Source organism: Equus przewalskii, chromosome 8 (assembly GCF_037783145.1).
Source record: "Equus przewalskii isolate Varuska chromosome 8, EquPr2, whole genome shotgun sequence".
Taxonomy (NCBI): Eukaryota; Metazoa; Chordata; class Mammalia; order Perissodactyla; family Equidae; genus Equus; species Equus przewalskii.
Window position 1 is genome coordinate 27,312,020 of NC_091838.1, and position 22,256 is coordinate 27,334,275.

General features: G+C 43.9%; 2 protein-coding genes across 23 annotated transcripts in view; one reads left to right on the forward strand and one right to left on the reverse strand.

The window, feature by feature from the left end:
- The window catches only part of LOC139085059 (uncharacterized), a 77,622-nt gene extending 75,136 nt beyond the window's left edge, over positions 1-2,486 (reverse strand). For 6 of the 7 annotated variants that reach the window (XM_070630587.1, XM_070630584.1, XM_070630586.1 and 3 more), the window contains exon 1: positions 1,692-2,442. In XM_070630587.1, the coding sequence (XP_070486688.1) occupies positions 1,692-2,372 (681 nt within the window). In that variant the 5' untranslated portion in view covers positions 2,373-2,442. Of the gene's footprint in view, positions 1-1,691 lie in introns of all 7 variants that reach the window. The other variant, XM_070630582.1, reaches the window with a different exon arrangement.
- Positions 1,921-19,969, forward strand: SDR16C5 (short chain dehydrogenase/reductase family 16C member 5). Of its 16 annotated transcripts, none has more exons than XM_070630577.1 (10): positions 1,959-2,057; positions 4,726-4,776; positions 4,994-5,340; positions 6,013-6,063; positions 6,165-6,329; positions 11,227-11,358; positions 14,140-14,239; positions 16,270-16,414; positions 17,091-17,216; positions 19,657-19,969. In XM_070630577.1, exons 4-10 carry the CDS (start codon positions 6,055-6,057, stop codon positions 19,748-19,750), a joined length of 771 nt encoding a protein of 256 aa, XP_070486678.1. In that variant the 5' UTR covers positions 1,959-2,057; positions 4,726-4,776; positions 4,994-5,340; positions 6,013-6,054; the 3' UTR covers positions 19,751-19,969. The 16 variants fall into 16 exon arrangements, with proteins under 16 accessions (XP_070486669.1, XP_070486668.1, XP_070486674.1 ...); XM_070630578.1 differs by lacking the exon at positions 1,959-2,057 and adding an exon at positions 3,585-3,723; XM_070630566.1 differs by lacking the exon at positions 6,013-6,063 and having other exon boundaries at positions 18,573-19,969.
- Positions 19,970-22,256: the final 2,287 nt, after the last annotated feature.

Below are 22,256 nucleotides of genomic sequence, written 5' to 3' on the forward strand. Positions count from 1 at the left end.
CCTCTATTTTGTATATGGGACGCCTGCCACAGCATGGCTTGATAAGCAGTGCATAGGTCCATGCCCCGGATCCCAACCAGCCAACCCGGGGCCACCAAGCGGAGTGTGCAAACTTAACCCCTACGCCGCCAGGCAGGGCTCCCCCCCCCCACCCCCGGCCACCTGCAAGAAACATTTTAATACACATTTCTGTGACTAACAATGAAGTTAGAGCGATTTTTCATACGCTCATTAGCGCACTCTGTATCTTCCATCATAAATTGTCTGTTTCTAGCCTTTGCCACACAGGACTCTTTAAAAATACTTTCTTAACTTTCAGGATTATGGTCAATGCACTGAGTTTCTCCCACATCAAGTCAAAGTGAGGCCTTCTCCAGACAGCAGGGCCTCTAGTTCCCTTAATTACATCACCAATGAACTCTCACTGCTTTACCTTCATATCCTGTTTTAATGAGATTTCTAATAATGCTTGAGATTTCTTTCTTGAGCTCTACTCTGACCCTCTGCCCAGAAAACGAGTGACAGCCCAGGCCTTTGCTCAGAGAAACCTGGAAGATTTCATAAGGCTGGTGTTTGCCAATATCTCCCCATCTGCACTCTTGCAGGTAGGCTGTATGACCTGGAGTCCATCACCCAACTTTTCTATGCCTTAGTCCACTCATCTCCACACCCACCCTTCCACCTACCTCTCCCTATCCAGGCTGGCTAGGTGCCCCTCTTCTATGCACCCGGGGTAGTTCCCCAGCGTCACGCACAGAGCCCTGCACAGCACATGCCCCTGGGTGATGACTGCTAACCTGAAACCAAAGCACACACCTGCCCCATTCACTTTCCAACAGAGCAGCCACTTGAAGGCTTTCCACAGCTCACCACTGCCTACAGAACACAAGTAACCTCCTAAGCACTGAAATGACAGTCCAGGCTCCACCCTTCATCTACTTTTCCAGGCTTCTACAACCTGTTTCTTCTCACAGCCAAAGAGAGAACAAACGTGCAACTCTTCACACACCCAGGTCTGTGCCAGGTATAGGTTGGCTAACGACGCTCTCCTCTGAGCCTTCGCACTTGGGTGTGTCCGACCCAACCCTGGGTGAATTCCAAACCCAATCTTGTCCTGACTCCTCGTTTTTTCTTCAACACCTCCTAATTTATTGATACTTCTGCTCCTTATGCCACCCAGCAAACTCCATCCTTTTATTATAAGCATTTCAGTGGTGATATGCTTACAGGAACTTGATGATTAGCTAATGTTATTAACTGATTTTTATCTTTTTTTTTCTTAGACGTAGCACTGCCGCATCCTCTTGATCTTTGTACACAGAGAAGATGTTTAGTAAATACTGGTTGGATCAAAGTACACTGTTGACTTTTCTTTTTTTCTCAACCTCATCTTGTTATAAGAAACTTCTCGCTCACCACTTCTCCTCTACCTCCTGCCAGCGTGGCACCCACCCCCGCCCGCACCTCCCGACCCTTTACCTACACCGGGAGGCAACTGACCAAGTTCCCAAGTAGGGCAGTCAGACGCCGCAGGAGAGCTCCGCACCCGTGCCCTGCGCTGCAGGCTGCAGAGGCATGACCTGACTCCCGCTTCCCATCGACGCCTCCACCTGTCTGCCCTCTAACACAAGGTTTCCCAACCTCAAGACTGTGCTTTGGAAACACCTGGGGAACTTTTTAAATGCTGATACCTGGGCCCCCTTCCAACGCAGAAATTCTGATTTAATACTCCAGAGTGCAGCCTGGGCATCGGGATTTTCAAACGTCCGCGCGTGATTCTTATGTTCGAAATCCCGGCGTGCAGATCCAGTCATCACAACCGAATTTGCAGCTTCCAAATGTGGCGGCCGGGGCAAAAAAGGAAGGGAGCGCGGGCCCACGTGGCGCGGGACCTGGGCGGCCCCACCCCAGCGGGGCGTGGCCGGCGGCCCTTGGGCGTGGTTTCCGGCGGACGCTGGGATAAATCCTTGAACCTCGCTCAGCGGCGAGCCAGGGGCCCGGTGCCATTGGCAGGCGAGCGCGGCTTCTCGGCGGGCAGCGAGGGCAGCGTGTCCGGGGTGAGTTGCCGAGGTCCGGGCCCGGGCACTGGGCAGCAGCTCGGGGAGGAGGTGGCGCCGGCTGACTCCGACGCGCCGCGCCTCCGCACCCCGCCGGCCCGCAGCGGCCCGGGTGGTGAGAGGCCGGCCGGCCGCGGGCGTGAGCGCGGGCAGGTAAACCGAGGCCGAGTGGCGCGGGGCGAGCCCGAGGGAGCGCCAGGCTGCAGCGTCCCTGCGGCCGCCGTGGCCGAGCACCGAGGGGTGAGCTGCCAGCTTCCCTCCCCACCGGAGCACAGAGCGGGAGCCTCCCTGGTCCGCTCTTCTTCTTTGGTCCATTCTGCCCAAGCGCTCTGCTCTCTGCTGCTCAATGCATCTCTTTCTTGCTTCCCACGGCCCCCAATTCGCCCCATGCCCCTTACCTGCCCCCCTTCCCAGGGTAAACATCCTGCCACTGCTGGGAAGCTGACGTCACTTGTTTACATTGCACCAAGTTAGTTCAGCTTTTGGTTTAAGCGGCTAGGCCATGGGATGGAGACACCAAAAAAGTCTTCAGCCTGATTAAATTAAATATGCTCTGTAACCTCTAAGGAAGAGTCTATACAGTAAAACTGAACCTTACATTTACACTTGTTTGTAAGTATACTTACTATAACCGTCTGTCATTGGTTTAGCCAAGGGTCATTAATTCATACGCTAGCAGGAACACCAGTCATAGCTCTAACTAATATTTATTTTGCTGTCGTTGTGTGCCTGGCACTGTTCCAGCAAGGCCTCCACATCATGGGAATTTGGAGCAGAGGGGGAGACGATGTGTAATCTGGCAGGTGCTGAAATCCAGCCCAACTCGTCTTGCCCCACCCCCACCCCCACGCATGCATGCATGCTGGAGAGGGCTGTCTTAGAGCAAGAAGGGCCTGTTCTTTTTTTCCAACTTGCTTAGTAGTTCCGTGTGCGGTATAGTGACCATTTAACACTCCTTAACACTTTACCTGTATTAACTCATTTTACTTCCACACCTCCCCTATTCCATAAGTATTGGTACATTCTACTAGAATCCCCCTGTTTAAAGGAGGAAACTGAGGCACAAAGATGAAATAATTTTTAGCAAGATTGCAGAGAAGTCAGGGGCAGATCCAGAATTCCAACTCAAACTTTAATGCCTAGACCTCATTACCTGTGCGGGTACCCAGCAGACACCCTAAACCCCAAATTGGGGAGACCTCAGGATGCCAACTTTTTAAGAATCTAGTAAGCATCTGCCAAGACAGGGGTAAACAATGCGTTTGTTCTAGGTCTTGCGTCATGCCAACGTTGAGACAGTGGCATGTCCCATCATATTGAGACATGAGTCAGTCCCATCTGTAGAATGAACCAAGAAACGACAATTTAGGTCACAACAATTTCCTAAGGGTTTGACCATGCTCCAAGGCCTCCTGCAGATAACCTATCCACCTGTAGTCATTAATAGTAACTAGTCTGTCCTTAGCAAACTGCACAGTAAGTGAAGACCTGCTACTCTTTTTTTGTTTTTTTTTTTTTGTGAGGAAGATTCACCCTGAGCTATCATCCGTTGCCAATCCTCCTCTTTTTTCGCTTGAGGAAGAGTCGCCCTGAGCTCACATCTGTGCCAGTCTTCCTCTACTTTGTATGTGGGATGCTGCCACAGCCTGGCTGATGACTGGAGAAGGTGCGCACCCGGGATCCAAACCTGTGAACCCAGGGCCACTGAAGTGGAGCACAGAAAACTTTAACCACTTCGCCACAGGGTAGCCCCCCTGCTACTCTTTAATGAAGAACTTCTCCTGCCCTCATCTGTGCCTCTCAGTTGGACACCCCGTTCAGGGAAGCTCCCTGTCCCCAGCACAGTATGCCCTCCACTACACATGTCTTCTCACCCTGGAAGAAATAAGACCTTCCATTCTTTCTCAACTGGTTGTTAGTAAAGCATCTTATAAATTCATTCTCACTGAAGTGTGAGTAACTGATAGCAGGATGTAAGCAGTGAGCCCTGTATGAGTTTGTCAAGGGGAGGATTTTATTCATTCAGCAAACCTATTGAGTGACTTCTTGGTGAGCAGCAGTATGAATCTGAGAACCATGGTAAGATTTGCAAAGTGCTTCCTGTGAGCCAGCATTGTGGTCAAGCATGTAACATACATTCTTATTTCATCTGCAAAACCACCCTGTGCCACAGGACTAGTAGAGATGAGGAGACCGACTGAGGCTCACAGAGACTCCACAGCCTGCCCAAGGCTCCACAGCTAGACAGGGACAGGGCAGGACAGGAATCCAGGTCTCTCTCTAACCGACATCCTACAATCACAGGGCCCAGTGGTAAGTGATGTGGCACGGAGACAAAAGAGCCTGGGGAAGGGGTATCCCGTGCCGACAGCAAATCTATCAGAAAAGGTTTAGAACATCTAATTATTCCTCTTCAAATACGTTATACAAATAGGATTTTACATTTTCCTCTTGAATCTCAGATTTTAAATAGTGACACAGTGCAAATTAGAAAACAAATCCAAAAGGAGATAAAAATAAAACCAGAAAGATAGTAGTCATCCCATAAACATTATGATGTAGTCAAGATTTTGAACATAAAATCAACAGGACTCGTGATCATTGTGAAGAATGGTTAACTGTGAAAACAGTGGACTTCTCCTTGGCTTAAATTTGGATATGCTTTCAGTTCCAGGTTAATGAACATTTCTGTCACGCCCAATGCCCAGCAGGCATGCAGGTGTGTATCGAGCTTGGTGCTGTGAATGAAAGTTGGCTAAGATACCTTTCCTGTGGGTTCCCTCCCCTGTGTAAGGTCAGAGTCTGCTACCAAGAGAAATGTTTAAATCATGCTTCTCAGTTGGCTTCACTGTTTCAGAAAGTATGAGCTCCATGTAGTAGGCAACCCGGAAGGAATGGACACCTGGGTCTTTATAAGAGTCTATCTTTCTTTATAGGTGTCAGCCAGAATATGGCACCTGACCTGAACTCAACAAAGGACTTGTTCGTTTTCTTAGGAAAATCAGTGTTTAGTGTTCTGGAGGACATGGTTTTTACCTTAATCCCAAAGCCACAGAAGAACGTTGCTGGTGAAATAGTGCTCATAACAGGTGCTGGGAGTGGACTCGGAAGGCTCCTAGCCCTCAAATTTGCCAGCCTTGGATCTGTGCTTGTTCTCTGGGACATCAACAAGGAGGGGACCGAGGAGACATGCGAGATGGCTCAGGCAGCTGGAGCCACGAGAGTTTATGCCTACACCTGTGATTGCAGTCAAAGAGAAGAAGTGTATAGGGTGGCCGATCAGGTAAACCTTGAGTGCTTACTGGCTTCGTCGGGTAGTAAGAACTCCATGTTAATCTTTTAACATACATCAGTTTCTTTGTCTATTTCCCTTTGTCAGTGCCATTTTGCCTGTCTCCAATATCTCTTTAATTTAAAAAATATTGGGAGTGGGAATTAGGATTTTTGAGTTCTCACTGTATGCAATACAGCTTGCTAAGCACTCTGTATTATATCATAATCCTATAAAGTCTAGCCCATTATTATCTCCATTTCACAAATAAGGAAACCAAGACTTAAGGCAGGTAAGTAGCGTACCTAAGAAACATAGCTAACAAGCAGCAAAGCTACAGCTGGGACTTGAGTCTGATAACTCCCAGTGTGTGCTCTAATCACCACGCTATACTGACTGTGCTGGCCCCCATTATAGTATAGGAGGTAGGTGGCAGCACCCTTCTTTGAGGATAAAGCTGAGACACAGAGATATTAAATAACCTGCTCAGGGTCACAGACCTAGCACATGACTAAGCCAGGATTTGAAGCCATGTTTGGTCTGACTTTAAATCCAGCCATTTCCACCCTACCACAGTGCCTTTCATTTGAATGTGTATTTCTCTTAAGCAGTCATAAGAAAATCATAATATTTTATTCATCCTAAAGACTCTTAACCACAGTTACTCCTTTGGTGATGATACAGATTCGCAGATAAAGAACACCTTCAGGAAACCACAGCTCCAATATGCCAATGGTAAGGGTTTCCTTCCTTCAGAGAGGCATATGCTTGTTTGGTGGCTGCCTCCTTTCCCTCATAAGGATTTCTCTGTCCTCACATTGGCATGACTACTCCAGACATCACACTCCTGGGCCACTTTTTTTGTGGCTCCCAGAATTCACCAATGCAGTGAGAAGAAAGGAACCAGACCGGCCTCCAACGAGCAGCCCTATCACATTGGAAAGTCCTTGCATATGCAAAAAGGAAAAAGGGAGTCTGATTATTCAGATGTCCAAGGACAGGTGGGTTCATCAAACTCTCCTTAAGGCCTTAAAGGCTATGTCATCCTATTCTTCCCATAAAATTGGATCGGGGTTGTTGTTCTTTAGTAAAATATACAGAGGATTGGCCAGAAGAGAGAAATTTGGAATCCAGTTTTGGCAATAACCAACTAGCCTGAGAAAATCTTGCAGTTGGCTCTTAGTTTTGGGTTTCGGGAAACTTAAGACATCATGAAGCCTGTCTGGATCTAAAGGTAGCCCTTGTTCTCATATCAGAGGTGTTAAATATCAAACGTGAGTTTGTGCAAACTACAAGTTGCCCTTGGCGATTTTATGTCCCTTTAAGGCTAAAAGCTTTAGCAAGTGGCTGCTGTCTTCCTATGAGGAGACTTGTGAGGGAGAGCAAGGAAGCATATCATCCACATATTCTAACAAAGTAGAACCCCTGGGGAGCTTATATCATCCAGATCAGCCTCCAGGATTTGTGAGAAGTAAGAAGGGCTTTCAATGAAACTCTGCTGAAGTTTTCACTTCTCTTCAGCATACACTGCTGTCCGGTGAATTGTTTTCCTTCCCAAGTGAAGACAAAAAGGTATTGACTAGCTTCATCAACTAGGATGCTAAAGAATGTACTACGTAAATCGACTGGCATAGAGAATTTGCTCCCAGTGGGAACGGATGTTAGGAGCATGTGAGGGTTTGGAACAACAGAGGTGAGGGCTAACAGTGTAGTTTATTGCTTGGAGGTCCTGGACAAACCTCTGCCTTTGGCCGTTGGGTTTTCTCACAGGTAAAATACAGTGTTACAGGGGCTACTACAAGGGATAATAAGGCCTTGAGCCTTAGCAATCCTCTATTATGGGCTTTCTATCTTGAAGGGTCTCTTTACTTATAGGGTACTAATTAATCCTGGGGAGAGGTTTTGAGGGATCTTTTTGAATCTTGAGGGGAGGTGTGCTGTGAATTTTACTGATATCATTTGGAGATTTTGCCCATAAGGAGGGTGGCAGCTGATTCAATAGGGACAAATGATCGGTGTTTCCAGAATCAACACTAGTACTGTCAGGGGCAGCGCAAATAAAAGATGTCAAAGTGTCATTTAATTCACCTGGTTGGCCATTTTGATAACTACTGTCAAATTCTAGACTTATTTTCCCCTTTTGGGAGAAAGAAATTCTGGCATGATACTTTTCCAAGAAGTCTCAGCCTAAAAGATGAATAGAGGTGAAGGGACTTAGGAAATAAGGGTGTATGTCTCTCATAGGGCCTCAACAAATGGGAATAGGTTCAGAGACAGGAAGCTTTGGAGGTTTGTTAGAGATCCCCACTATTTGAACTGTCGTAGTACTCTGAGCAGGGCTGCTTTATAGTAGTGAGGTTGAACCTCAAGAGGGTGGCTCCAGTGTCACTTAGGACAGAAAGAGATTGATCGTCAATCTGGAGAAATGTTTCTCCAAGCCAAATAAGAAGGAGGATTGCAAAGAACACCTGTAATTCCTTGGATCCCTGTCATTGGCAATTTGTAGGACATTGGAAAGGCTGGTTAGAGGGCTGAAGGCATCTGAAGTGTTTAAATTTGTAACAATCTCTTTTCCAATATTCTGGTTCTTTGCAATAATAACAGAGACTAGGTTTTTGGTTTCATTTAGGGGCCGTCATTTGCTGGAGGTGAAGACTAAGAATTTTAGCCGTCTTTCTTCAGGTGACTCATCTAGAGTGTGAGAGAGTTGGTTTGCCAGATTAACTAAATCTGCAGTGGACACAGTTTCCCATTATATCCTGGTCCTTTTTACTGGAAGGGAAAGATCCCAGGTCAGCCCATTGATAAACATAGAGTTAAAAGCTACCCAGGTAGAATCAGCGTCTGAAGGAAGACCAGAATTTTCTTTAAAAACAATCTGGAGTCAATTATAACAGTCATGAACAGGTTCATCAGGTTGTTGTGCACAAACCTGAATTTGTTTTGTTTTGTTTTCCTGGGGAAGATTTGCCCTGAGCTAACGTCTATTGCCAATCTTCTTCTTGTTCTTCTTTTTTTTTTTTGGCTTGAGGAAGATTAACCCTGAGCTAACATTAATGCCAATCTTTGTCTATTTTATATATGAGCTGCCACCACAGCATGGCTGAAAAGTGGTGTAGGTCCATGCCCGGGATCCAAACCTGCAAACCTGGGCCACCAAAGTGGTGTGTGCCAAACTTAACCACTACACCACGGCATGGCCCCAACACAAGCCTGAATTTTGTTCCAATCAACAGGCTTTGGGAAAGCCTTAGGAATTTCCCAATGAAGTTGTCTAGCTATTGCCTGAGCCTGATCATACAACAGGTCCAAGGGTTGGTTTCCTGGTTGTAATTCAAGAGACCTTGTAGGATTTTCTCAATTGGCAGTTTTCACATCTAGTGGGCCTGGCCTTCACTGACAAGCATATGAACTAGCTGCTATAAGTTAGAGAAACCAAGTTAAATGGTTGATAAGAAACCAAGTTAAATGACCATACTAAATTCTTCAGCAAATTTGTGAGGCTCGTAGGGAGCTTTGGAAAAATCTTTGACTGTGGCTCGCAGTTAGGCTTTAGTCCAGGGATTACATAAGGGTTTAGCCTTTGGATCCTCAGAAGGCTTAATTTTAAAGGGACAGGTTCTGATAGGTTCAGAGGAAGAGGGAGTGCGAGCGGTTCCACAAAAAGGGGAAGTTCAGTGAGAGTGTTAGTATGGGGTGACTGAGAGTATAGCGGAGGTGTGGACTGTACAGAAAGGAAGGAGGAAGATGGTTCCCAAGGCGGAGCCTTAGATGAAGAAGCCAAGAAAGAGGAATGTGAGACTTCAGAAGCCATTTTTATCTTTCTTTAACCGTTTGTTTGCCTCAGCCGACCTTAAAATTTTATTTTGCAAACAGGGAATTTGAGACTCCTGGTACTGTTTGGAAGCCTGAAAATACCAGTCAATATAGGCGTTCCATTCAGCTTTGGAAATTACAGAGCTAGGGTTGTCCAATTCGGCTTTAAGAAAAGTAAGTTTGGGGAGTTCCGAAGTTTCCCAAATTGGCCATTCTTATTCTGAATTACTTTTGGTCAAGTCAGTCCATTTAGTTGGAAATGCGCATGAGGAATGACCACAGTTTGTGACCATAAAATCAGCCAGGGTCTCTGTGCCAGAGGCAGGGCAGGGCTCAAAATATTTAGATAACTGGGATCTCATTTCCTAGGGCTTTTTTTAGAGCAGAGGAATAATTCTCAAACAGCCTAAACAGCTCAAACAGCTGAAACAGCTTGACCAGCTCCAACAGCCTGCAGGCTTCACACCAGCCGGTTCCAATAGAACAGTCCGATTTCAGTAAGGTGGCCTGAGGGTTGACTTGACACAGTTCCAAAGAACAGTCTGAGTCCAAGTGGAATCAGACCGAAAGTTGATCGCTGCATCTCCGAGGAACAGTCTGCTTCCAAGGGAGGCGGGCCCGCGCAGCTCCAACGGACCGTCCGAAGGTCGGACTGAAGGCCAGCACCGTTTCAGTAGAAACACTCCAGTTCCAAAAGGAATCAGGGCCAGCCCCAGTGGCCTACTGGTTAAGTTCTAGGCACTCTACTTCAGTGGCCTGGCTTCGGTTCCTGGGCACGGACCTACACCACTCGTCTATTTGTGTCCATGCTATGGTGGCAGCTCACAAACAAAAAGAGGAAAATTGGCAGTGGATGTTAGCTTAGGGCGAATCTTCCTCAGCAAACAAACAAAAGGAATCAGACTGAAGGCTAGCACAGTCCCAAGGAACAGCCTGATTCGATGAGTCAGGCTGAAGTGCCACCTGAGTACACACAGACAAACAAGGCCTTAACCAGAAAAAGACGAAGCCTTAAAATAGATAACCGATGAAACGTAGAGAGCTTCAAACACACAGAGGACAGAAGCTCGGATCCAGGAGAAAGACTCACCCTCAAACTGTGAAGTTGGTGAGAAAAGCAGCGGGCTCAGTGGGCTCTGTTGTGGGTACCACACCTGTTTGCTCACCATCCTCAGAGTCTTCGGGGGTCTTCTCTGGATCCCCTTACAGGCCGCCTAAGTGTTGACCTTAAACAAATAGACAGCTAGTTATTTCTCCAGAAAAAATGCATTCATCTGAGATCGGCAAAAAATTGCAGTTCAAGGTCCGCAACCACAGTGAGCCGCATGCAAGTCCCAGAGCAGCAAGGGAGGAGAAACTCTTTTATCGAGGGGAGGAGGAAGTTGGCGGGGCTGAAGTAAACAGAGGTCGAGGTGTCGTGGCTTCTCATTGACTGAGTTAAGTCTCTCACTGGCTGAGCTTGCTGGTCAAGAAGAGGGAGTCTTTCTTCTTCTTGTTGGGCTCTGCTATCAACCTAAGGCATGAAAGCTCCCCCTTTTGGCCTCCTGACTCCAATTTAATGCGGTTTTTCTTTATTCATATGCCCACCAGACAGTTGATGAAAACAGGACAGATGGGTGCTGAGCTACACTGTGTGTTTAAAACATGAATCTGAATATCATACTTCCTCCACTCTCTCCCTGCTCCACCCCCATGTCAGTGTGTGCCAGGTCTTGATTTATGACATAGATCTAATATCTTACGTCCCATTGCAATGGTTAAAATTATGTACTAGTTATACACAGCATAGAACAAAATTACTAATCGCTGAGTATAAGAATAGCTTTAACTGTAGAAGGAAAGTAACATTGCAGCATTGGCACTATCATAAGAAGGGGAGGAAATGAGAGGAATGGCATCAGACTGGGATCACTGGTGCGCTGTAAACTCAGCGAAAGAAATAAGACATACTTTGTTTTTAGAGTGCGTAAACTCAATCTGCGTTAACAAGGAAAAGAAGCGTATAAAACTGTGGCAAAAATTAAACCTAGATCCTATGAGGAATTACTGCATGTGCAGTGTTGCTCTTGCTGTTCGATTCAGGTTAAGAGAGAAGTTGGTGACGTTTCCATCCTCATCAACAATGCTGGAATCGTAACTGGCAAAAACTTCCTCGACTGCCCGGATGAGCTTATAGAAAAGTCTTTTGATGTGAATTTCAAAGCACATTTATGGGTAATTATTTTTTCTTCTCATAATAAATATAAAGTTACTCTGACATTTAGAAGTACCTTCCTCTTGTTCTCTTACAATAATAACAGCCTCTAAGTAAAGCACAGACTTCTCAGTTTTAGATTTGTCCTGGTCTACTCAGACATCCTCTCCTGATCCAACTTAACCTACACCTCCCAGGGCCTCTGTTCAGGGAATCCTGCAAAGACACAACTGTCCTTGTGGTCATTTATTGATGGTCAGCCTATGTCGGATACTATCCTAAGCACCTCACGTATAATCCCTAAAACAGCTCAGTGAGATAAGGGATCACATAAGTTAAAAGATTTGCTCAAAGCTACACAGCAAGTGATTGCACTTAGACGTGACCAGGGTGACCTTATCACTTGCCTAAGCTGGAACTCTTTTGAAAGTGAAAGGAGGCATCGTTAATAAGCAAGCATTCATCAGGTCTGTTCTGGGCAAACGAAGACCTAACCAGGGAAAGGAGAGTTTCTACCAGTCAAACCTGGTGACTACGTGCTGCAGACGTGAGTGGCACGGCCCCTGACTTCTAAGATGATGTGCCTACTTTCAGAAGTTGCATTTCCCCAGCCTTTGCTGAGACCAGTCATGTCAGGCCTCCCCACACCACGCACTTCTCGTTCTGCCCCTCCCAGCCCTTGGGCCCATTTCATTCTGCCTTGTTCACAGCTCATCCTTCCCTGGGCAAGCTCTCTCCTTCTGGGAGAGTGTCTTTGCTGGAGATTTCTGAGATCCCCCTCCATTCTCTTCACCTCTCTCCAGATGGACTTCCTGCCCAGCTCTCCTTTGACCCACCTTTACATATTATTTGGAGTTTGTCAGTTTTCTGTCCCCTAGTTTCACCAAAAGGATAATGGTGCCATTAGTGTAATGGTGGCATTCTTGGTGTTCCGTCTAGTTTTTGGCGAAAGATGGAAAGATTCAGAACTAAGTGGCCACGATGTTCCTTCAGGAACTACTGCAAGTGATTTCTCTTGTCTTGTCCCAAAGGTCCTTCTTCATTAGCATATGTGGTCAGGATGAAGATAAAGACATGATCTCCTTAAAGGTCTCCACTCCTGTAGCTTTAGTGTTCTTTTCCCATCTCTCTGTTTTTCTCCAGTCTCCTTCACGGTCTCCCCTTTCTCTTCTTTTCCTCTCTCTTCTAGTTGTTCCTGAAGTGCTGGCATTTCTCTGGCCCTTGTCATCCCCTCCCCTCTTCTCACCCTATATGCTCCTTCTGGGCAAGTTTGCATACACTCTTTGAGCCCCTGCATGGAATGGGCATTTAATTGCTAGTGGGTCAGGGAGCTCATGGTGACCATGCTCCCAAGCGGAGTGTCCCCGTGGAGAAAGGAAGTGACCACTGCAGACTATCGAAACTCAAGGTGTTTTTATTATGCTGCACTGTTTGCTGGTTTTGATTTTCTAGCTCTGTCTACATGTTAGTTTCTCTCTCAAACTCACTGCAATGCAGACAAACAAAGGTTGTTTGAGTTTTATAGGAGATCCCTTTTCTCATATTTATTCATATTGTCAATGTAAATAATCAATTGTCATTCTATAGCAGGGAGTTTTATTCCAGCCAAGCTGAGGACCATAGCCTGGGAGTGCAGCCTTTGCAAGGGAACATAGTGCTGCAAAGAATGGTTTTCAGCATCATTATATACCATTTCCTAACAAAGAGATGTACATCAAGCGTGACAGGAGTGTATTCTTTCAAGGATTTAAGGAGATATTTTGTTACAAGTCAGCACGTACACAGCAGGTCAATATGACCCTGGTGTGTGGAAAGGGAAACTTATCTTCAAAAACTACTGAGTCATAAGAAGGGAGGCATCAATTCTTGTCTTCAAAAAGTACATTGTTTCCTTGGGGATAATGATTAAAGCAGACGTACAATGAATGTTTCATAGGCCATAAGTCAGGCTTCTTTGGTTTAAATAAAATTTAGGCCAAATCAAGTTTAAACAAAGATGGCTTTCCCATATACCTCAATATATAAAATTTTCTTACATCAATATTATTCATATTTGAAAAGAAATATGAAATATAAACTTATGTCATATGAGTGTGCAGTTATTCATCTTTGATTAGTTATTTTTTTGTTGCAAAATATATCTTCTCCCAAAGCTCCTTTCTCCTTTACCTTCTTTCTCCAGATCCCACAGTGAAGGTGGAGGTGTTCTATAGACTGAGACCCAGTACATGCCCCCTCTTCATAACAGATACTCTTTTTTATGACGAGGAATAAAAATAAGAAACCATTATTCAAAGAAGTAGAGATGAATTTAAGAACCAAGTGATACTTTTAAACTGAAGCCAAGAGCAGCAAGTCCTGTGAACAATGTTCAGGAAACACTTGAAATTCAAATATGATCCAAGGAGGAAAAAAAGGAAATATAAATCTAAATAACCATATCCTTGATTATAGTCTAAATAATCATATCCTTTCCTTTCTGGACTGTGACTGCCACAACTAAGATTTTCCTATACTGCTTCAATTATTGTCTTAATATTGTGTTTTTAAAAGTCAAATATGAGCAAAATATGTCTAAATAAATTATTTTTAATAATATTGGAATTGCCACCAGGCAAATATTGATTTAATAAGTTAAACAAGATAAGATGATTACTTGCCAGATGTTTGTTTTCATATCCCAGTGTCTTCAGGTATTTTTATGAGCTTAAAATTTTTTTAATCAAAATGATCATATAAACATCTAAAAAAAATATGGAATGTGGTGTAAAATGTTAAAAGTTTTACTTTGCTCTTCTTAGACTTATAAAGCCTTTTTACCTGCTATGATTGCAAATGACCATGGACATTTGGTTTGCATTTCAAGTTCAGCTGGATTAACTGGAGTAAATGGACTGGCAGGTAAGAGAAATTTAATATTTTGCAATTGTAAAAATGTCTTAGAATTTTAACTTACATGATAGTTCTGAAGAATCAGCATTAACTTGATGTACTGATGATAAAGGATAGTAAATTAAGAAGTACATTCAATGAGGTAAGTTATTGAAAACTTCATTGTGCAGCAAAACTGCCCATCAGGTATACATAGATGAATTTGAACTATGCACTTGGGAATCATTAGGTTTTATGCAATCCCCTTGGTTTAAAAAAAGAGAGAGAGGCTTTACTGATAAATTTTTGATACAAGTGATTAGCATAGCCACTGTCCTCCAAAATTCACCTAGCACTCTTTATCAGGATGGTGGAAGGACCACTATGCTTTCTGAATTTTCAGTAGGTAGAGTGGAAACCCCTGCTGTGAGTTTGGAGAAAGTTTCTTGACCCCAGGAAACCTAAAATTAACTTCTTTGCTTTTTTGCTGGTTAAAGACTTACCGAAAGTGGTTGTCATTTCCATCTCCTTTGCAACTGACTTGACATTAGCAGTGGGGAGGGGACAAAGAGAAACACGAAGATCTTCGGTGAAGGCAGCCCCACTCAGAAGCTGGCCCTAGGGCGAACAGAAATCTTGTCCGTACCTACCAGGGTGTCCCTTCGAGCAAACACCCTGGGTCCTGGCTTGTGCAGATCCCTGAGACTCATCCATCAGAAACCCTAGCTGCAACATTCGGATCACAGATTGGCCAGTTTGCTAATCAGGCACTTCCTAATCCTTTTGAGCTGAGCAGCATAGTTCAACATTCACAACACTAGTCTAAGCATAGTTCATCTCAGTTATGTGGATAGGTTTTTCAGAACCACCAGTCACCCAAAATATTACCAGTCTGTACACATCTCCCTGTACCCTAGACTTCCCTTCCTCTATCTTTCTTAGAATTCTTTTTATTACCCCTCTCTCATATGTCTGATAAGTCATGGGGCTTTAAAATAATACAGGTGTATTTACAGCTCCTATTAATCCTTTTTCTGACATAGTATTTCTATCTTCAGATACAAGACTCTCCCACCCCCAGTGAAGTGTCAGCCTTTTGTAATTTGCACAGCGTGGGGCTCCTGTGCATCAGACCACTAGGGGTGCTATTTAGAATGCAGGTTCCCTGGATCCTGGGCCATGTCTCTTCATCCGAATCTCAGGGGTTGAGGGGCTCAGTTAGCTGCATTTATGCCAAATGACTCAGACGATCCTTGAAGCTGCTCAGGACCCCTTCTCTCCCCTTTCCTCCCTCTATCATCTTACCCACTGTCTTGGAAAGAGCAGGGCCCGTCAACCCCATGCCTGGCACTTGTAGCCTGGTTCTTGCCAGTTGTAGTAGCTACTCCTTAACAGAGTACTAAGTATGCCTCTGACTGTGTGAGGCAAAGGAAAGAATAAGTCTACCTAAATGCCTTTTCTACTCCAAACTTGGCCATTCAGTGAATTGAATATTCAGGTGTTTACTTGAAGTGAGAGTGTCTGAAGATAGAAAGCTCCAAACTAACATAAATGCCGCTTCCCACTACCCCTGCATTTTCAAGATATTTAAGAAGTTGATGTTGAAGCTACTGAGTCCTTTCTTTTTCTTCTAGAAGTAGGAGAAAGAGTTATAGTTGGAAGAAAACTTGATCCAAGTATCACAACCCACACTGATCTCTCTTGCTGAGACTCCTACATCACTTATTATTTTGCTTCTTCTTTTGTGTGTCTTCCTGCCCTGATTGGGTTGAAGCTCTTTGGGACAGGGACTGGATGCACCTTTTGTACCCCGTGTAATAGCTAGCACAGTTTCTCCTGTGCTAACCCTGCTTCTCTTGAGTCCACTTGGTCGTTATCAACTGACCATGTTCTCTCCCACTCATTTCACTCTTCTTCCAGTGGGAGTAGACCAAGATCATACAAAATAAGAACCTGAGATGTTGTCCCAGTCTCTGTCAGTATGAGTGTTTCGAGAAAACCTTAATGTAATGCCATTTAAAGACGTTAGAATATACATTAGCATTGTTTGTCTTTTTCAGATTATTGTGCAAGTAAATTTGCAGCCTTTGGATTTGCTGAAGCTGTGTTTGCAGAAACAGTCGCTCAGAAACACATGGGGATCAAAACCACTATTGTGTGCCCACTTTTAATAAACACTGGAATGTTTGAAGGTTGTACCACTAAGTAAGTATATCCTTTGATTTCAAAGAAACTACATTTTTAAAAATGATTGGCCATCTATTTTATTTCGTTCTTTATCTGTTTGTTAAAGTTGCTTAAGAAGACATTTTTCTAGGCTTTGGCCTGATTTATAAATGGTTTCCCAATTTCTTTTTTTCCTCAGACGTGTTTGTGTTTAAGGTACTGAGTTTAATGTGAATGGGTAATGAAGGCTGTGTCCATCTCATAGCCACCCTGCAGCCCGGATCTGCTCATCCATCTCCTTGGGGCTCCTGGTCACATCCACTTTCCGCCACCCAGCTCCATTCTGCCCTCTTCCCTGATTCCGCAGAAGGACTGGACATCATTGAAGGGGCACAAATGCCCAAGTCTGTATCTCAGGGAGATCACAGGCAGTTGGTTTTCAAAGACTTGCTTTACATTATTTAGACCATTTGTTTAATATGATTTTACGTATATGCATATTGTTACATCAGTGTATTAATTAGAATCATCATTTTCCATTTCAAATTCTAGTTATGTTATTACTCATCATGTTTATAAGGGCATAAATATAGAAATAAATCACATATGGAAGGGAAAGAAGTAAATAGATGATCATGTCTTACAACCCTCTTATCCCTAATTTGTAAGAATTGTTTTTATGAGTTTGTTAATTTGGGGATTATTTTACCCTCAGGTTTCCTTCTCTGTTACCAGTTCTGGAACCAGAATATGCAGTGAGAAAGATAGTAGATGCTATCTTGCAAGAGAAAGTGTACCTGTATATACCAAGGGTATTGTACTTCCTGGTGTTTTTAAAAAGGTAACAATATAAGCTTCTGTTATTTCTCTAATGTGCCAGTCAACAGCTTATTCCAAATCCTACCCGGAGGAGCCACTTAGAAACTACCTGTTAAGTGAATTTAGAGCTCTTCATTGTGCTCATTTGCTGGCACAATCTCAAAGTTGCATAGTTGCAGTGCCCCCCGAGTCTAGAAAATGGAATTGGATCCTTCTAGTCATCTTAGTATTGCATTGTTGTCAAAAAGAAGTATATTTGCTAAATGATCTGTGGACAGATTGAAATGATTTTTTTTTTTTAGGCAAGACACTTTCTTGTGCTCATAATGGAACAATCATCTTGGAATAGATATTGTGTCCATGCCTTCTCAAGTACAGGGCCCCAAAGTCAAGACCAGACAATAAGCCAAATATTTCAGGAATTTGTGGTGTGGGTAAAGCTGATAATAGATGATAAATTTGAGCTATCAGATGGTTAAAGAACTTGGGGGGAAAAAACTGAAAAGATAACCACCTCTTAAAAGCATGAGAGAGCATCTTTGCCCATCCTTCTCCGCTCTCCATTGGGTTTCACACTGAGATTCACTGGCTGCAGTTTATGAACATTTGACCCCGTTACAGAAATTCTGAATTGCTGATGCACCTGCTTATTCCCACAGTCTCAATTCATTGTCTAGACTGTGACAGGTCCTCTAATACTGCCCCCTCATCTAATACTTCCCCAGACGAGGCTTTGCAAGGAAGCACATTTCGTTACTGAACCACTCCCCTCTATTGAGTTGAATTCTGCCTCGTTTTCACTTCCATTGTTTCTAGCTTTGCCCTCTAACACTGTGAGTGATTCCATTCCTCTTGATAACAACAATTCTTCGGTTCTCTGAACACAGATATCATGCCTCAAGTCCACTGCATGGCTAGCAGCCGTTGCCTTTCCTGCATAAGGAAATGTCTTCTTTCTTTAGCTAGTTGTATCTACTTTGTGTAATGAATAAAAATCATTCTTACATCCTTCCCCTTTGTCACACTTCGCCTAACACAAGAGTGGTATGGCTGACTGAGGCTGTTTGGGGCAGGGCAAAGGGTCTCTGACAAGCAGTTTGAGATCTCAAGTTTTGATCCTGCTGTTACTAAGTCTGTGGCTCTGAGCATGCATTTTACTCTCCGGGTCCGGTCTCCTCTTTTACAACATACAAGGCAGCACTGGTTATGGCTTGTGGATTAGTGAGTTTAATGCACTGTTTATTGGGCAATGTGTGTGCTCACTACCTCCTGCCTAATAGATAGAGGTTTATAGGATAGTAATGCCAATTGTAAAGAACATGGGACTTAAGTTTTTTAACATTTTGAATAATTATTGAGATTATGTTTACTTTTACAGGATATTAGTTCTGGGCCCCAGTTTCAGAGAGCTCTACATAGCTCCTGAGAAGGCTTGGAAACCTGAAGAAGTTCGGTGAAGGGGATCAGATCACACACTCCTTCAAATATTCATTCAACAAGCATTAGAGAGTGCCTACTGTGTGCACACATTGCTGACCATCCTAGGATCTGAGGTTTACAGCAAAGAACAAGAGAGAGAAGAGTCCCTGCCCTCATGGAAATTGTCCTCTTAGTGGGTGGGTGGCAGGGAACAAACAAGCAAAAAGGGAAAGAAAAAGAAAAGGTATGGTCAGAAGTGCTATGAAGAAATGTACAGCAGGAAAAAGAAATCCCAGAAGGGGAGGTGGAGGGGTGCAAGTTGAGATTTAATTTTCAGTATGGCATTCAGGGGAGGTCTCACATAGAAGGTAACATTTGACCAGAGACCTGAAGCTGCAGAGGGCAGGAATCACCTGGATATCTTGGGATGCCCCCAGAGGGACAGCGAGCACAGGGTCCTTTTCTTCACCCCCCACTTAGGACAAGTCTCAGGTTGACTGTGCCTGTTCTGTTTACCGTGCTTCTCCTTGCTCTGCAGTGTGGACATCAGGATCTGTGGAGTCAGAGTGCTCTGTCGGGAGGGGCGAGTCGGGGTGGAGAAGATGAACAGTCATAATTGGGTCTTGCCAAAGGTCTGAGGAGTTACTGCATAAAATCCTCCAAGTAGTCCCAGAAAGAGTAATGATCTCATTTTACACTGGAGGAAACTGAGGCTTGTGTGCTAAGTAACTTGCTTGAGACAGCGTTGTAAATGACTGAGCTAGGATTCAAGCCAGGCTCACCCATCTCCACAAGACTTCACTGCTTCCCATCAATCGTTACATAGAGTATCAAGGAGTATCAAGCAAGGAGAGATGTAGAGACCCTGGGCCAGTGTTCTGCCCCATAGTGGACAAGCCCTGGTGACCCTAAGGCACGCACGCTAATGTGTGTGTGTGAATGAGTTCATCTGCAACAAATCAGTGATGCTGCTTTTCGGCTGAGCTGGTAAAGATGCTTTCACGACTGATAACCAAGAAAGTTTTCTCTTGTCTTCTCTTTAGCATCCTTTCCAGCAAGATAGCAACACTTTTGTGTGAATATTTGGGTATCTTTAATGTAATGGATGGCTTCGTTGGCAAAAAGAAGAAAGACTAAAGACCAACTTTATGGCTGATGTCATCTGATACCCAGCATTAAATAATGCTTATTTCAATGAAGAAAAGTGTTTTTGTCCAAAAAGATATATCTGGAGACTACAAGTACCATTCTTATTCTTCTATCTGGACTAGTATTTTCAACCAATGCCTTTAAAAATAATATTGCTATCTGCTGTTTTACTGAGTTTTAAAAATAAAAAAACAGCCCGTTTTGTCATTTCTGCTTGCAGCAGATGTGAAAGAGGGATAATCTGCTTTCTCATGGACTACCCTTCACCTTGGGCATTGGGGTGGTGGCTCAAATGGAGCAGGTGTCTGTGCTTGAGCCCGCATTGGAGAGCTTGGCTGAGGGATGGAGAGTGTGAGTGAGTGTTTAGTTGGCGTGTTCTCTCTCCAGAGGACTCAGAGCTCTGAATTGCCTGTCACCTTCCTCTCAGTTTCGGCCTTTTTTGAACTTGTGCCACCTAATGTATAAAAGGTCAGCCTCCCTTGTCCTTCTTTCCAAAGCATCCACACAAACACTTACTTATACACGCCCTGGGTACTCACAGACTAAGTGCCAATCCTGCAGAAAGTCCATCAGGTGCCACCCTGTCAAGGAGCCTTACTGCACATTCCCTGAATGAGCTTAGCAAGCAGTGATCTCAGACCAAGCTCTAAATAGGATCACATTTTTTTTTCTTAGAATATATCAAAGAATGGTTGCTTCTTCTCTGAAAATGACTTTCTACTAAGTTACATGAACTCTACCTATTAATCCAGAAGACATAGTAATGTGGTTAATTTCAGGTGTTTAATTTGCTATTTCAAGTTGGGATTCATGTTGAGATATTTTTCTACAGAATGGAAAGTTTTATGCACTTGTATTCATCAGTGCTGTCTTCATTTCAGATCTATTATATTCTTACAGTTTAATTAACTGGCCAACTGCTTTCATGCTTTGAAAATTAACTATAAAAGCATGACTAAGAAAAATCTGTTAATTACCACATCCCTGGAACTCCTTCCCAGGCTGGTGGGCAGGCTCCTTCCTTGCCTTAGGAGAAAAACAGCAGCCCTCGTGTCCTACCTTCTTTTGAGTGGGGAACGGGAGAGGATGAGAGGTCCCGTGGAGGACCCTGTGAGAGTCAGACGAAAGCTCACATATCTTGGGGGTAACATGCTCTTAGAAGGGCAACGGTCTCAGGGAATGTGGAGTCTGGAATCCACTGTGGACTCACTTATTTTGAGCTGATTGCATGATTCTGACAACACTGTCCCTGTATTTCTTTTACGTTCAGAAAGCCTTAAAAAAATTAAAAAATAAAAAAAAGCTTGTTTTATGATATTAAAAATCAAAGTATTTATTATGCCTAGCATGAAACTGAGCACTTTGCACACGTTCTTTCATTAAACACAACTATCACATTATTACTCAAAGAATAATAAAGGTATTTGGTGTATGCCAAAGAATAAAAGGCATTTTATTTCACAAAAGTGACATCCTGCTCAACTGTAGATGTGTACTGAGAGGATCAAAAGGCCCTCTTAGACTAACCAACTGATGTTCCAAATCCTTGGTTAACAAGGTTAATTAAGAGAGAGGCACAATATTGCTCCTATATTACAATTCCAAAAGCGTATATTCCAGGGGCCTGTCTATTTAGTTGTAGAATAAAGAAGAGATTCTTAGCGGATTTAGTAGAACAAAGTTCTGGGGTGTAGTGGGCATCCACCACATCATAACAGCATTAACAGCAATTATTTCTAATTGGAGTGCATTTTCGCTGGATGACTACAAAGGCCTGAAATTCAATTGTGGTTTTATAATACCCATAAAATTGTCTAAACAAATTCAGATTTACTTGAAGCACTCATATGAGAAGAGACCATGTGTAAATTAGAGCATTCTAGAGGGCGATAAATAACAAGGTGATTTAATACCACTGGGGAGCAAATGTTCTCAGCATGTGTTTCATAACCAGTTTCCATCTGAAATTTAATCCTAATGAAGCCATAATCAAGAACCCAACACCTAAGCAAGCCCTATGAAATGGAAAGCTAACGGACAAGGGCTGCACCCCAGGATTGGGCACTCTGCCCTCCAGGATGGCATCATCTAGCACCCTGGAGTTATCGTGCTGCTCAAGAACTAAGAAGAATTTGTCATAACAAAATACTACAGACTAGGTGGCTTAAGCAACAGAAATTTACTTTCTCTCCATTCGTGAGGCTGGGAAGCCCAAGATCAAGGTGCCAGCTAATTCCCTTTTTGGTAAGAGCTCCCTTCCTGATTCAGGATGCCTCTCCTCTCACTGTGTCCTCACATGGCCTTTCCTTGGTGTTTGGGCATGGGGAGAGAGATGTTGCTCTCCCTCTTCCTATAAAGCCACTAATCCCATTATGAAGACCCTACCCTCATGACCTAATCTAACCCTAGTTACTTCCCCAAGCCTGCAGCTCCAAATGCCATCACCTGGGAGTTATGGCTTAAACATGTGAATGTAAGGGCATACAAACATTCA

Bases quoted from the DNA above. Each gene is read 5' to 3' on its own strand.
- SDR16C5 (XM_070630564.1), top strand. The intron at 11,359-14,139 runs GTAATTATTTTT...TGCTCTTCTTAG, and splicing joins ATTTCAAAGCACATTTATGG to ACTTATAAAGCCTTTTTACC. The intron at 16,415-17,090 runs GTAAGTATATCC...TTTTACCCTCAG, and splicing joins TTTGAAGGTTGTACCACTAA to GTTTCCTTCTCTGTTACCAG.